This window comes from Leucoraja erinacea, chromosome 20 (assembly GCF_028641065.1).
Source record: "Leucoraja erinacea ecotype New England chromosome 20, Leri_hhj_1, whole genome shotgun sequence".
Lineage (NCBI taxonomy): Eukaryota > Metazoa > Chordata > Chondrichthyes > Rajiformes > Rajidae > Leucoraja > Leucoraja erinaceus.
Window position 1 is genome coordinate 22,867,137 of NC_073396.1, and position 16,444 is coordinate 22,883,580.

The 16,444-nt window shown below is 45.9% G+C and overlaps 2 protein-coding genes across 2 annotated transcripts in view; both read left to right on the forward strand.

Annotated features, from left to right (window-relative positions):
- The window catches only part of LOC129707121 (uncharacterized), a 100,595-nt gene that overhangs the window by 34,154 nt on the left and 49,997 nt on the right, over positions 1-16,444 (forward strand). Inside the window, exons 10-12 of the mRNA XM_055651911.1 lie at positions 2,873-2,997; positions 3,085-3,312; positions 10,072-10,130. Coding sequence (XP_055507886.1) covers positions 2,873-2,997; positions 3,085-3,312; positions 10,072-10,130 — 412 coding nt within the window. The remainder of the gene's footprint in view (positions 1-2,872; positions 2,998-3,084; positions 3,313-10,071; positions 10,131-16,444) is intronic.
- The window catches only part of LOC129707123 (cytochrome P450 2K1-like), a 72,904-nt gene continuing 59,698 nt past the window's right edge, over positions 3,239-16,444 (forward strand). Inside the window, exon 1 of the mRNA XM_055651912.1 lies at positions 3,239-3,312. The gene's annotated coding sequence lies outside the window, so the exon portion shown is untranslated. The remainder of the gene's footprint in view (positions 3,313-16,444) is intronic.

Sequence of the window (16,444 nt, forward strand, 5' to 3'; positions counted from 1 at the left end):
GTTCAGATTGACTTGGCCACTCAAGTATTTTCCATTTTTTAGCTTTGAAAACCTCCTTTGTTGCTTTCGCAGTGTGTTTAGGATAATTGTCTTGCTGTAGAATTCTAAAATTAGTTTTGAGGCATTTGTTTGAACTTGAGCAGAGGGGGTGTGTCTGTACACTTCAGAATTCATTATGCTACTGCCATCAGCTGTTGTATCATCTATGAAGATGATGAAGCCAAATAAAGTTACAAAAATAAGAAAAAATTAAAATAGGTTTCTGGGCTAGCTTACAGCTTATATTTAGTGTCAAATTAGGCTTGTCTAAGGTTGTGGGGTGTGGGAGATAATAAATCCTATAACATTGTCTTCCAAGTGACAGGCAGAGAGAGAAGGAGATAAAGATATCTTTGAAGTAGAGATCAAATGACCAATGTTTATGGGGAAGAGGCAATAAAGGAAGACGAGGAATAGGCAGTCACATCTTTGTAAACAGATGGCCCATGTTTAGGAGGGACCAAGTGACAAGGGAACACCAGGAAAGTGGAAATCAAATGACCAATGTTTATGGGGGAGGAGGTGATAGAGGAAGAGAGACATAGGTGGTCACATCTTTGTAAACAGATGGACTATGTTTAGGAGGAACCAAGTGACAAAGAAAAAAAACCCAGGAAAGTGGAAATCAAATGACCAATGTTTATGGGGGAGGAGGTGATAGAGGAAGAGAGATATAGGTGGTCACATCTTTGAAGCAAGAGGCAATAAAACAGATGGACTATGTTTATGAGGGACCAAGTGACAAAGAAAAAAAACCAGGAACGTGGAAATGAAATGATAAAGCAGATGGTCAATGTTTTTAGTATATCTTGTACCATGTAAACAAAAGGCCTTTGATGTGATGCAATCTGTGGAAACCTTTTCCTGTACCTCTGACATGATTAATGTCTGTGGAAGGTGTTAAGGGGAAAAAACCCTATTTAAGGCAATGTAATTCTGTTGTTAAGGGAAGAGGACTGGGGACAGTTGAGTGTCTACATTGGTCACTTAGCTGGAATCCTCGCTCCCTTCCATCGGCCGATGTTAAGTAAAGTTTTGAACTGGTCTACCAAACCGTTTGTGTGGTGTCTGTTTATTAAGAAGCGAACCTGGTTTAGTAGTTAAGATAAGTAGCTTTTTCAAAGATCAGTGAGCCAGTATCTTCAGCAGCCAAACATGCCCGGGCCATAACACCCCCATCACCGTGTTTCACAGATGAGGTGGTATGCTTTGGATCTTGGGCAGTTCCTTCTCTCCTCTATACTTGCTCCATTCCTTGTTTCTATAAGAGGAGATTTCCCCCCCTTCCTTGCCTTTGCATATGAATTCCCTTTACCATACCTCTCCCTCTCCCATCTTCTCTGTAAGATGAAATTAACCAGCTTTCTCTTCTTCCCCAGTTGTGGAGAAGGAGTTAGAATCCTGCTTGTCGCTCCACAGATGCTGCCTGACCTGTGGAGCATTTCCAGTATTTGATTTTCGTTTTTTCTGCATTTACTTAATGACCAAAGATCCCCTGAAGGTTTTAGGATTCAAAGATTTCCTGGATATTCAATCCGTACAGGTAGTTGTGAGGCTAGACAGTGAGAAACAGTCAGAACACTTTTCCCAAGGAGAAGGAGTGGAGCCACTTTTAAGAAGCCAGACAACTTTTAATAAGCCAGAGATACCCATCTGCGAAGTTTAGCGGGCATTTAACATTACCAATGAGCTAATGAAATTGCCCAGGCAGCAAAGGAGTTTAAAGGGCCTGTTCTACAAACCAACTTTGCAGCAACTGTCTTCGACCTTCAAGCTTAAGGGCATTCGCCTGAAAAACCTCGAGCTGGATCCACAGTCAGTGATGAAACCACGTGCTGGATCGACCGTCAGCGCGCGCGCACACACACACACACTCACACACACACACTCACACACACACACACACACACACACACAGCGGGGGGCCAGGGAAAGCGGGGGAGCTCTGTCTGAAATTCAGACTCGCGATGAGCTGGAAGGTAAAAGATGGCTGGCACAGTGTATGGTAAGTCCTTTAGAGAGCGGGGAAGTGGTAGAAAAGGGGAGGGAAGAGGAGAGAAGTGGAGAGAAGGAGTGGAGAGACTTTTAAGAAGCCAGACAACTTTTATAAAAGTCTAGCGGGCATTTAACATGACCGGTCGGTTTTCCTTTGTTCTGAAAACTCCAATGAGCCAATTAAAATGCTGAGTCAGCAAAGGAGATTGCCTACGGCTACCTCGACTGCCTATAACAACATAGCAACCCACTACCACTGCACTACGTGTTCAAAAGAACCATGCTGACCAATTTTTACTTGCGGAAAAATTTTCAGCATGCTGAAAAATTTTCCTCGACCAAACCGAGGCTGCGAATATGTGGGAACTTCCCTCGAGGAGCATGAAGGAGAGTTACAGTGACATCCTAGGACCACGTGTGGACCATGCTGCGAGTTTGAGTCGAGCGCAAACTCTTCTAAACTTGCAAATTAGGTCCCCGCAGTGTGACAGGCCCTTAACTAAAACTACCTACGGCTACCTGGACTACGTACAATGCCATGGTGATCCCACTACCACTGCACCTACCACTGCAAAAGTATCAATTTTCTCCACGGCGACCTCACTGAGGTTCCCAGAATGTGGGAACTCCTCTCGACCAGGAAGGAGACTGGCCAGAGACCACCAGCGGACCACCATGTGGCGATCATGAGGCGAGCGCAGAGTCTCTTGTACTCGCCTAAACAGTCGCCTAAGTGGGGCAGGCCCTTGACCCTGCCGCAGACAGCGTCGCCTGTTGAACGTTGCCGAGGTTGAGTGCTTTGGTTTCACGGTCACGCTGAGTAAGTGTCCGGGGACAGCTGAGTGCGGCTCCCTCCCACTTGCCACCAACGTTAGTTGCCCTGACGCCACTTTACTGAATCCGCAGCCAAGAGGTGGCTCCTCACTCGTCGCCGCCGCACTCGCTGACACCTTTAACTTCCAGGTTTCAGGAGGAGGGTTTAAACAGAGGCGAGTGGGGCTCAAGCTGAGAGACACTGCGGCCCGGGACCCTGCTCTGGGACGCTGACAGGAGCGAGAAGTCAAGGGGAGCCCAGTGATGATGTTCGGCAGCGCCTTCCCGCTGGACGCAGCCACTTTTCTGATCCTCGGCGCCCTCTCCCTCTTGCTCCTCCTTTACTTTCGCCGCGGCTCTAAGTGCCATGGAGCGCTCAACCTGCCCCCGGGACCCCCTTGTCTGCCCATCATCGGTCACCTGCACCTGATGGATCTGAAGAAACCCCACGAGAGTCTCATGGAGGTAAGAGGGAGCGGGAGGAGGCAGCAATGGGGGCCCGTTCTGTTCCCCACTTGCGCCCAGTGCTTGAGAGAAGCATCGCTGTCTCTATGTTGCTGCCGCTTAGATTCATCGCCCCAGAAATCTCAGCACTCCTGAGTTCAGTTTCACAACTTCCATCATTCACCGCTTGTAATCAGATGTTACCCGCTCAGATAAACTCGGCAGGATGTCCACTTCACACGGGCACAAAGTGCTGGAGTAACTGAGCGGGCCAGGCAGTATCTCTGGAGAAAAAGGATAGGTGACATTTCGGGTCAGGATCCTTCTTCAGACTGCTTTCTTTGTAGATGCTGCCTGGCCCGCTGAGTTACTCCTGCACTTTCTGTCTCTCTTTGATGTAAACCAGCATCTGCAGTTCTTCGTTTCCACAGGAGGTCCACTTGATCAGATCTGAACACAGTTTTCTACTGACATCGTTAACTCCAGAATTGTTTGTCTCCCTGATCATCCCGTGAGGCACATACCTTTGCATAATTTCCAGGCTATTGTATGGCCAGAAGCCATCTCTTTTTCATACACTGGGCGGCCACAGTAGCACAGTGGGGAGAGCTGCTGCCTCACAGCGCCAGAGACCCAGGTGCAATCATGACCCCGGGTGCTGTTTGTGTGGATTTTGCAAGTTCTCCCTGGGGGTTCCTTCCTCCTGCTCCGGTTAACTCCCACAGACGTGCGGGTTTGTAGGTTAAATGGCCTATGTTATTCGGACCCTTTCAGTTTACCAGAGAGTCCCGCTACACAGTGCCTCAATGTGGTGGGAAGAGCCCTCTCTACCACCTCTCCCTTTTATATTCAGGTATTATATTGACCTGTTTATAATTGATGTATTAAATTAACATTTTTCACCTGTATTTATCATGATGATATGATGCCCGGAAACTTAAGGAAGTTAACAGTGTAGAGGTACCATCAGCCATGATTGATGGCGGAGTAGAATTGATGGGCCGAATGACCTAATTCTGTTCCTATAACTTATGAACTTAGACAGATACAATTGTGGTATTTACAGTGCCCTCCATAATGTTTGGGACAAACACCCATCATTTATTTATTTGCCTCTGTACACCGCAATTTGAGATTTGTAATAGAAAAAAATCACATGTGATTAAAGTGCACATAGTCAGATTTTATTAATGGGGGTATTTTTATACATTTTGGTTTCACCATATAGAAATGATAACAGCGTTTATACATAGTCCCCCCATTTCATGGCATCATAATCATTGGGACACATGGCTTCACAGGTGTTTGTAATTGATCAGGTGTGTTTAAATGCGTCCTTAATGCAGGTATAAGAGAGCTCTCAGCACCCAGTCTTTCCTCCAGTCTTTCCATCAGCTTTGGAAACTTTTATTGCTGTTTATCAACATGAGGACCAAAGGTGTGACACTGAAAGTCAAAGAAGCCATTATCAGACTGAGAAACAAGAATAAAACTGTTAGAGACATCAGCCAAACCGTTAGCTTACCAAAATCAACTGTTTGGAACATCATTAAGAAGAAAGAGAACACTGGTGAGCTTACTAATCACACAGGGACTGGCAGGCCAAGGAAGACCTCGACAGCTGATGACAGAAAAATTATCTCTATAATAAAGAAAAATCCTCAAACAACTGTACGACAAATCAGAAACACTCTTCAGGAGCCAGGTGCGGATTTGTCAATGACTACTGTCCACAGAAGACTTAATGAACAGAAATACAGAGGCTACACTGCAAGATGCAAACCACTGGTTAGCCAGGTTAGTTTGCCAAGAAGTACTTAAAAGAGCAAATAGAGTTCTGGAAAAAGGCCTTGTGGACAGATGAGACAAAGATTAATATATCGGAGTGATGGCAAGATCAAAGTATAGAGGACAGAAGGAACTGCCCAAGATCCAAAGCATACCACCTCATCTGTGAAACACTTTGTGGGGGTGTTATGGCCTGGGCATGTTTGGATGCTGAAGGTACTGGTGGTAGTAGCATAATGAATCCTGAAGTGTACAGTCACATGCAGACACTGCTCAAGTTCGAATAAATACCTCAAAACTTCATGGCCGGCAGTTCATTCTCCAGCAAGCCAATGATCCTAAACATACTGCTAAAGCAACAAAGGAGTCTTTCAAAGCTAAAAAATGGTCAATTCTTGAGTGGCCAAGTCAATCACCCGATCTGAACCAAATTGAGCATGCCTTTAAATGCTGATGAGAAAACTGAGGAGGACATGCCTCCAAAGCAAGCATAAGCTAAAGGTGGCTGTAATACAGGCCTGGCAGAGAATCACCAGAGAAGATACCCAGCAACTGGTGATGTCCATGAGTCGCAGACTTCAAGCAGTCATTGCATGCAAAATACTGACATGACATGGCCGCATCCCAAACATTATGTTACCCTGAAATGGGGAAACTATGTAAAAACACTGATGTAATTTCTACATGGTGAAACCAAAATGTATAAAAATGGCCTTTATTAAAATCTGACAATGTGCACTTTAACCACATGTAATTTTTTTTCTATTACAAATCTCAAATTGTGGAGTACAGAGGCAAATAAATAAATGATGGGTCTTTGTCCGAAAGATTATGGAGGGCACTGTAAGATGCATTTGAAGGCAGATGGATATACGGTACCACATTCCAAAGAAAAACAATTGCCACATAAAGATGTTTTCTCACAGATTTCCTTTGCCAAATATTTTTATTCTGTCAAAGGATGTGTGACATCAGCGACGCACAGCACACACGTTTTGGTATTTTGGGGATGATGTGAGGCCCACACCGGACACAAGCTCCAGATTGTTCACATTCGGGGGGACTTGAAACCGGAACTTCTGTATCAGAATGGTAAAGAACAGGAAGAGCTCCACCCTGGCCAGGGTTTCTCCAGCACAGGCCCTGCGTCCTGCAAAGGCACAAACATGTCAACGTTGCTCTAACAGATCCAAAGTTTGATTAATTAATCCATCAAAATATAGAAACGTGGAAAAATAGGTGCAGGAGTAGGCCATTTTGCCCTTCGAGCCAGGACCACCATTCAATATGATCATGGCTGATCATCTAAAATCAGTTCATGCTTTTTCTCCATATCCCTGGATTCCTTTAGCCCTGAGAGCTAAATCTAACTCTCTCTTGAAAACAGCAAGTGAATTGGCCTCCACTGCCTTCTGTGGCAGAGAATTCCACAGATTCACAACTTTCTGGGTGAAGCGGTTTTTCCTCATCTTAGTCTTAAATGGCCTACCCCTTATTCTTAAACTGTGACCCCTGGTTCTGGCCACCCCCAACATTGGGTACAACTTTCCTGCATCTAGCCTGTCCAATACTTAAGAATTTTATATGTTTCTATTAGATCCCCTCTCATCTTTCTAAATTCCACTGAATATACAGCATGAAATAGGCCCTTAGACCCACCGAGTCCACGACGACCATAAATCGCACGTTCACACCAGCTTTATGTTTTCACATCCACTCCCTACACAATTTTTCAGAGGGCCAATTAAGCTACAAACCCACACATCTTTGGGATGTGGGAGGAAACCAGAGGACCCGTAAAAAACACACGCAGTCAAAGAGAGAACGTGTAAACTCCACGCAGACAGCAACCGAAGTGAAGATTGAACTCAGCTCTCCGGCGCTGGTAGGCAGCAGCTCTACAAGTGGAGACACCGTGCTACTCTAAAAAATATTCACCTTCACTCCAAAATAATTAACAGTAATATTTTTCTCAAGGTAAAGCAAGGCCAATAAGAGCCATTTTAACTCCCCTTCCCAGTCCCACTCTGACCTTTCTGCCCTTGCAACGTTTTCACTCAGAGGGTGGTTCCAGGGTAGATGGAACAAGCTGCCAGAGGAGGTAGTTGAAGCGGGTACTATTATAACATTGAAATGACACTTGGACAGGTATATGTATGTGTAGGTGGATACATATACAAAACACACACACATACATATACACACACGCACACATATCACGGAAGTGGCTGCGCTGCCTTGCAGCTGCGGCTCGCCTGCAGTCCGTTTTGTCTTTTCTTTTTTTTGTTTTCTTTTTGTCCCGGTTCAGTTTATTTTGGTTTGTTGGGTTGTGTATGTGTGGGGGGGAGCTTGTTTTTGGTCTCTTCCTACGGGGGGATGCGACCTTTTTTGTCGTACCCCCTGTCTCCGTCTCCATCGCCGTGAGGCCTAATGGCGGAGCTGGCGGAGCTGGCGGCCTCCAACGGGGACCGGCCTCAAGGCTCCGTAGGCAGAGCCAGGACTTATTTACCATCGCGAAGCTGGCCGACTTCGAGGCTGGGGTGGCTTTGTGGCAGTGGCAGCCTGACTTCGGGGCTGTGGCGGCGTTCCAGAGGCCCGACCGGGACTGTGGTGGCGTTCTGGCGCCGGCGATGCGACTTCGGGGCTGTTGCGGCGTTCCGGTGGCGGTGACCCGACTTCGGGGCTGTTGCGGCGTTCCGGTGGCGGTGACCCGACTACGGAGCCTCGGAGGGTCGGCCGCAGGCCCAGTGGACGATAGCGTCGGGAGCTCGCAGGTCACAGGTTGGTGACCTGTTTTTCCCGGGCTCCCGCAACACCAGCTTCGTCCGCTGGATGGGAGGGCAGCAGCTTCAGCAGCTTCGACCACCCCGGGCCGTGGAGTTTGAAACCGGCCCGTTCGCGGAGTTCGGATTCAGCTTACCATCTTGCTTACCATCACCCGGTAGGGTCACAACATCGGAGGCCAGGACTGCCCCAGTGCAGAGGGAGAGCAAGGAGGGAAGAGACAAGGACTTTGGGACTTTTGCCTTCCATCATAGTGAGGAGGTGCCTGGTGGACTCACTTTGGTGGATGTTAAAAACTGTGTAGAGTGTGTGTTTTGTTATTTTATTCCATGTTATGACTGCAAGGTTAAACCATTTTGTTTAACTGTAAATATGCAATGACAATAAATTTGAATCTAATCTAATCTAATCTATATTACTAAAAGTAAGATCTTGACCGCTTTTGACTCACTGCGATGTGATTTCCGAGAGAACGCCTCCACGTACGGCCGTCATTTTTGGTCACCTCGCTCAGAGCCTCCTTCCGCCGGACTGGACTGGAGGATTTTTCCCATCGATGAAAAATCAGAGAGATATTAATGTTTTAAAAAATGTCGCCATTCTCTCTGCTGCCCCCACTGGCGGCAGGGGGGACTGTAAAACCTGGAAGTGTCGTGGCTCACTCTGTCTCTGCCAGATGGAGGAAGCTAGAGGGTCATGGCTCTCTGAGCTGCGAATAACACTGAACGCACGTCAACTCCATTGGGATGTGGTTTTCAGCAAATGTGTTTGTTCTTTGCAAAGTGTTTGCCCAATTAGGTTGGCTTATTAAAGGGCTTTCAGCAAATGTGTTTTGTTGGCTTGCAAAGTGTTTTTGTCCAATTGGCTTGGCTTTTGAAGGGCTTTCTTGCAACTGTTTTCGGATGGATAAAGCGTGAATAAACATTTTATTAGATCAGGATTGTGTTTAATTTCAAAATTGGCGCTCATTCTGAGATTTTCGCTTAGTCGCAAGATGGCGCTGACGACGTAATTTCCGGTTAGCGGCATGCTGGCGAGGAGCTTGTCATTTCCGGTTTGTGTCAAGAAGCGAGAGGGTGACGTCAAGATGGCGCCGAGCGCAAGCACCGTTGAATATTTCAAGAGAGCTGAATGCTCTGTCATTGTGTGTGTGTTTGTTGGATGTTATTTAAAGCACATTTTTGATTCAGCAGCAGCAGCAGCAGCCTCTACAGGAGGCTTTAAAAATTTGTTTTACACGCTGTATATTTAACACGTTCTGAAGTTACATTTTGTATTGGGTGAGTGCGTGCGAGTGAATGAGTGGGTGTGTGTGAATGAGTGTGTGTATGAGTGTGTGTATGAGTGTGTGTGTGAATGAGTCTGTGTATGAGTGTGTGTGCGAATGAGTCTGTGTGTGTGTGTGTGTTTGAGAATGAGTCTGCGTGTGTGTGTGTGTGTGTGTGTGTCATTCATTCCACCCTCTCCCCCTCTCTCACAGTCTGTCACCTGTTTTGGGCAGAATTGCTGGCAGTTTCTCAGCTGCCAGCCTGCCAGGTCTGAGTGACTGTACTGCCAGGCATCAGTGACTGAGCTGCCACCCCAAGAATCCATTTGGCCCACAATGTCTATACTAGCCCGTTGGAAACCAGTACCTTCGGAACACAACACCCATACTATCGAAACTGGCCAGCAATGTTGGAAATGGAGGAGAGGTGGAATATTGCGTCCCACTTAATCTAATATGTATATATATTTATATATATGTGTGTGCCCTGGGATGAATGACAATAAAACCAAAGATGTCCAAGAATGGAGTAACATCTTACCCATGGAGAAAGGAGCAAAAGCATCTCTCTTCACAAACTTCCCATCAGCGTCCAGAAAGTTGGAAGGGTTAAAGGCTCTCGGGTTTTCCCACTGAGTTTTATCGAAAAGCACCGAGGTCAGTAAGGGGATCACAGCAGTGTCCTGAAAATATAATTTACAATCGCTGTTGTTATTCTGTTTGAAAAGCATTGCGTCCACTGAAGGGGAATTAACAATCTTGGCAGCATTTTCACTCTTCTGCCTTTTACATATCTCCAATTTCCATCACTGCCAGCATCTTCACACTCAGTGACATTAATCTCTGGAATTCTTTCTCAAAACCTCTCTGTCTCTCTGCCCATCACTCATCTTAAAGTAGGGATTTTTAATCACATTTCTTTTCCATTTATTTGTTCCCAGGATGTGGGCATTGCAGCAGGGTCAGGTGGTAATGCCCATGCCCCTGACCTAAGGAGGCAGTGAGGTGTCAACCTTTATTATGTGGATTTTAATACAAGGAACTGCAGATACTGGTTTACAAAAAAATACCCAATGGCCTTGAAAACTTAGCGGGTCATGCGGCCTCTGGAGAACATGGATATGTGATGTTTCAGTTCAGGATCCATCTGCAGACCCAGCGTCTGATGAAGGATCTGAAGGAGGAGTATGAAGAGGGGTTTCGACCTGAAACATCACCTATCCAAGTTTCCATAGATGGTGCCCTACCCTGCTGAGTTTGTTTTTCGACTATAATGTTGATCTGGTCGTACCAGAGAGAAACAGCAATTACTTTCCCTTAGAATGGCACAGCTGGTGGAGCGTCAGAGACCCCGGTTCAATCCTGACCTCGGGTGCTTCCTGTGTGGATTTTGCACGTTCTTCCTGTGACCTCCAGGTGTCTTCCCATATCCCAAATTCATGCAGGTTTGAAAGTTAATTGGCCTCAGTAAAATCACTCCCAGTGTGTAAGGAGTGCATGTGAAAGTGAGATAACATAGAACTTGTGTGAACGGGTGATCAATGGTCGGTGTGGACGTTGGGCCAAAGGTCCTGTCTCCATGCGTATCTCTAAACTAAACCAATTATGGGCATTAAAAGGCCTGTCCCACTTGGGCGTCATTTGCACGCCATTTACGCGACATCCTAAAAATTGGTTGGCACGCCGTGACACGCGCGTGATAGGCACATGACGCGGCAGTATGGCGTGGTGGATTATGCAGTGATGCGCGGTAGTGCGCGGCGCCCCAGGATTTTGGGATGCACAAAATAACTCCTCATGATCCAGCCCTTTGAATCATATAACACATAACATACCACCAACTAGGGCAGCACGGTGGCCACCCTCTCAATGCCACTCCATCAATTCCCTTCCAAAAGCACACAATACACCAGAAGCTATGTTATATAAAATTGCACAAATAAATTTATGAGCCTAAGACATCAACAACCCACTTGCTCCCTCCCTGGAGTAAATACCAAATATCAGGAGCCAATGAGCCACCCACATCCCTTATCTACCTTTGGGATGAAATATCCTTTAAAGTTTACGTCCGCTGTTGTTGAATGCAGCAGGTTCATTGGTACAATGGTGCCAAACCTCTGGACTTCATGGATCACTGCATTGGCGTAGGGCAAATTCGTCCGATCTTCTGCTCTAGGCGACCGTTCTGACCCAATGATACTGATGATTTCCTCGTGAAACTTTCTCTGGAAAACCAAGGGCATCGTTAAAAGCAATGGGCAGCAGGGCTAGAGTTGGGATTCACACACGGGATGCATAGTAATCAATCAGACCGCTCCTCACCCTGTATGTAGGGGTACTTCAGCATCAGCAGCATGGCCCAACAAAGTGTGTTTGAAGTCGTCTCCATCCCAGCAACAAACAGGTCGAGTGCTGTGAATAACAGGTTGTTTTCATGGAAATATGTGTTTGGATTACCTGACTCCTGCAATAGATTAACAGAACAAAGACCCAGAAATTGTGTTAGGACCAGGAGGACACACCAGAAGCCCTCTCGCACAACTCTTTGGGATAAGGAAAAATTCTGATTGCAGACTATTTTGGATTGTAGAAACCGATCTTTGTCAAAGCTTAACAATTAAAAAATGCTTTGTGTCAAGTATAATTTTTAAATGTTATTTGATTATCTTTAATTTTACAAGCAAATAAATGTACCAATGTATATAGATTTAATGTATTTGTTAGGTTTATTAAAATTCATAATTGGTTTCGATATTTTGTTTCACCTAGAATACAGCACAGACAATAAATATGAAAAATACTGTAAACCCATCTAAAACGGGTGCTTTACCAGTATTCATTGAAAAAATAGCTTCTGTATTTCTTCTTCCGTAGTGGGTTCATCTAACAAAGAGGAATCATTATATGGTAAATTTGTAAGTTCAGTTTCTTTAAAAAATTAATGCATTATAATTGAAATCAGTAGGAAAATCTGATGGTATAATGTAGGCAGGTATAAAATTCCTGAAAGGATTATTAATTTCGTCATGGTCTATAGTTAGTGTACCATCCCGTTTACTCACTTTGTAGTAATCTGACGCTTGGCCGACATGCTTTCACATGATTAGCGAGTAATTACCACAATTCTTCGCAACAGTATATAAAATTGACTTGGTTTTTTTTTAAGTAGATGGTTCTCAATCGGCGATACTAAATAACAAATCACTATCTCAAATTGAAGTTCAACACTAGTCTTATAGAGCTCTAAACTAGGAAATCTTTGAATATTTATTATCAATTTCTTTAATCTGTCAGCCAATCTGCGTATTTCTTTTTGTGTTGTTTTTTTAATCCGCGGAGTATGACTGCCGCTCAACCGAATACGGCCAATAACGGATTTGACCGTGGCGGGGCGCGGGGACCTGTCAACGATTGGTCCAGACCCCTGCGTCCATCACATAACCGTGAAGGGCATGAACATTGTCCCAAACCTCCGCTCCACCCGACCCGCCGCCCGCAGTGGGTGGCCGTGGGAGAGTGGGGGCTTGTCCGAGGGATGCACAACTTTCGGCCACTTTCAACTTGGTGACTTGGGGTCGTGGACTTTTCTGTTGAGCGGCAGTCGGGTCTTTGGCATGTAGGCGACCGCCGCCGTTCGGCGTATGTGGCTTTTCAACAGAGAAGCCATTCGGGTATGTTGGCTTTTGGCGATGCAGCTTGTCGGTTCCTTGAGATTTAGGCGTTACAGCCTTTAAGTTAGTTTGCATTTAGGACTTCCCATCCTTTCAGTAGGTAGGGCGTTTCGTTATTTGGGACTCTTTCGGTTTATTGGCGTTTCAGACTCGTTTCCATTTCCGTTATTTGGGCTTCAACGTCTTTGATTCAGCTTCTGGCTGTCAAGGCCACCGGCCGGGTGACCGTGCCGAAAAAACATAAGAATGCCAAGTTAAAACTAATTTCCTCTGCGGCAGGTGTGCCACATCCCTTCCATTTTTTTTTTTTCCCCCTTCAATCTCCATGTGCCTATAGTAAAGTATAACTTGAATCCCTCTCAATGTCAACAACCAAATCCCTGTAGTAAAAACCTGTCCGCAACATCTTGATTACACTGCCCTTACACTAGTCAGAGAGTCGTTAAAGTCACTACAGCCTGGAAAACTGCCCCCTCAAGCCAACTTTGGTCTCACTGAACAACATAGCCCAGCTCGGAAAAGATCCAACCTGCCTGGGTTTCGCCCATCCCCTTCTAAACAGTTCCTTCCATGTCCCTGTTCAAAATGTTTCTTAAAGGTTGGGAAAGCGTACCTGTTTCACACTACCGCCTCTGGCAGCTCCTGCCATCACACTTTTGTGTGAAAAAAGGTCCTCTCGGGGTCCAATGAAATCTTTTCCCCACTCACCATAAAACCTGTGGCCTCTGGGTATCGTTACCCTACTCGTTTTATTACAATTCAAATCACTCCGTACACTGGAGAGGCAATTTTACCGAGGCCAATTCACTTATAAAAGCCAGGTATCTTAAGATTGTGGGACGGAGAGGAACCGGAAGAACCAGGAGGAAATAAGTCGGGCCGTTGTGAGAACATGCAAGGTCAACACAGAAAGCACGAAGGTCAGAAAACCAGGTTCTCTGGTTTGTGAGGACAGGGCTCCTACCAACCTGTGCCATTGGCTAACCCTAACGGGTGGAGATGCCGGGATTTGAACCTGTAGGCCTCACCATGACAAGCATGCACTTGAGCTCCATCCACTGCAGATATGTTTTATGTCGGACCTAAGCCGTTGTTGCGTGCGTTGTTTGACAGTAATAGAATCAGAGTTTACGCATAGTTGATTAGTCCCAAGTTTATTCGAGCTGAGGTCTTATACAAATTCTACTTCTAACGGGAGGCATGCAGTCATTACCTGTTGCTTTTTAACGAAGAAGGAATCAATTAAAGCTCCTTGGGTCACTGTACATGTGTAGTTTCTGGTCAGTTTCATCAAGGTTTTTGATGACTCCAATAATTAAGCGTGTATTTTCAAACAGTTTTTGTAGTGAACCAGGCAGCAGAAATCACAGAATGGGAAGGCAAATGCCATTGTAGAGCTATAAAAATAACAACTATTAGTATTAACAGCTGCGCAGCAAGCAAGTGCTAGGCCATATGCACACCAAGAGAGAGACCAAAATGTTGTGGAGTAACTCAGTGGGTCCGGCAGCATTCTAGAGACTAGTAATAGGTGAAGTTCGGCAGGGCCATCTTAACGCCTCGGCACGCTAAGGCCGTTGCCCGGGGTCCCATGAGCATAGGAGACCACGGCGGGTGGGGGGTTTGGGGGGGGCTCTGATGTGGAGAACACGCGGAGCATCCGGGAGAACAGTGGACTGGCTGCCAGAAATGGGCCCCATGCGAGACGGCATTCGTTGCATTGCTACCAAGACACGCAACTCGGAAATAAAACCATAAAGGGCTTCCTTAAAGCGTAAGGGGGTTGCATGTAAGATCATCGGGTAAGCGGCGCGTGACGCTTGGAGCAGCTATGTGGAGGACATGACAGCCTACGGCATACAATGTTAATAGATGAAAACGCATACTTTCTTACCTGTTAAAAAACGGACGAACTGGGTCAATATTTTGCGTGGTAAAAATAATTGTGGAAAATCGGGGTAAACGTGAGAGACATTTAGAGCCTATAGAATTCCAAAAGTGAGAAGAAAAATTATGGTAGAGAGGAAGGGACAGTGAAGGGACAACAAACAGATAAAATGGTTGGCGAACATTGGGCCGTGCAGATATCAAGCTTGAAATATGGGAATTAATCGCGTTTGCTCAACTGCATTTCATAACAGTAAAGGGCCTGTCACCACGGCATGTGACCTGCATGCGGCAAGCGCGACCTAAAGGGACGGTCCCACCAGCGATGTTGGGACCTGCTCCGCACAACTCCATACGGCTACGGCGATCAAAGTGGGACCGGCCCCGCGATGGCGTACGGCTCAAGTAAACCACGTTAGGTCGCGCTTGCGCATGCAGGGCATGCTGGGTGGGACTGGCCTTTTAGGTCACGCTTGCCGCATGCAGGTCTGCATGCCCCGTGGGCAGGCCCTTAAGGCATGATTGGTGCTTTTTCTGATCTTTCTTATCTAAAAAGGTTCAGGTCATAAATCAGCTGGCTGTAAAAGTTTTAAATCGCCCCATGGTTCTCAAGGCCCGTTTGACATGCACAAAAAGAAAACGCTTCGGAAGCTAAATTTATCATTTAAAAAATCTCCAGACTAAAGAGTGGATGTGTGGAAAAGCAAGTTTTCTATCATTATGCTATTGAGATGTATATTTTGCAAATAATAAAATGTCATGGCAGAAACACCCACTCCTTGCAAGATATTGTCCATTTAGCTGAGTGCTTACCTGTCCACTTAACCGCTACAACAATTTATGCCATTCTGTGGCTTGCATCTGAGTAAAATGTATTCAAAACAACGTAAGGTTTGCACTTTTTATTATGATTAAATTTTTAGATACAGCCGGCGGGTTCTTTTGGCATGGAAAAGCTCACTGAGATACATGGGGCGATTTTGAAATTTTATGCCAGATTTCTCACTCGGAAAACTTGTAGATTTGGTACCAAAGGAATAAAGAAAAAAATACAAATAAATGCCTTAATGTTGATGAAATGCAGTGAGAACAATGCAAATAATCCCAATATTTAGTTCTTATATCTGCACGGCCAAGTTCGCCACACCACTTTAGCCTGTTGTTGTCCCTCTTCAGCTATCTCTTCATCATTTCTACTCACTTTTGGAATTCTGAAGTTGGAATAAATGTCTTATCATGGTTACCCCAATGTCCACACTTATTTACAGCGCAAAAATGATTGACCATTTCGGCTGGTTTTTTAACAGGTAAGAACGCGGTACTTCTACCTGTAAAAAATGTCAACATTATATTTGTTGTGCATGAACTTAATTGTGCGACGGGTGACTGAGCGCCGAATCAAATGCTCTAGTCGTCTTGCTCTAACTCGAAGCAGGGTGTTTGTAAGCGGGGGACTGAAGGAAGCGCCATGGCTCAAGCGCAGAAACTGGGCATCAGCAAGTCCAAGCCACGGCCCCCTCACCCCGTATCCCTCTGTGAGGCACACTGTCAGCGTACAGTTGGGGGTCGACCACAAGTGAACTGGACAACCCCCCCCACCCCCCCCCACCCCCAGCAACGACCGCGGGGACAGATGGCCAGGGGTGTCGTGAGCGTGGAAACCAGAGGGTGGAGCTGGGACGAAGAAGGGTTGGCTGTGCTGTCAGCCATAGAAAATGCTTCTGCATTACGGGTGTACTCTGTGGCGGTGCGT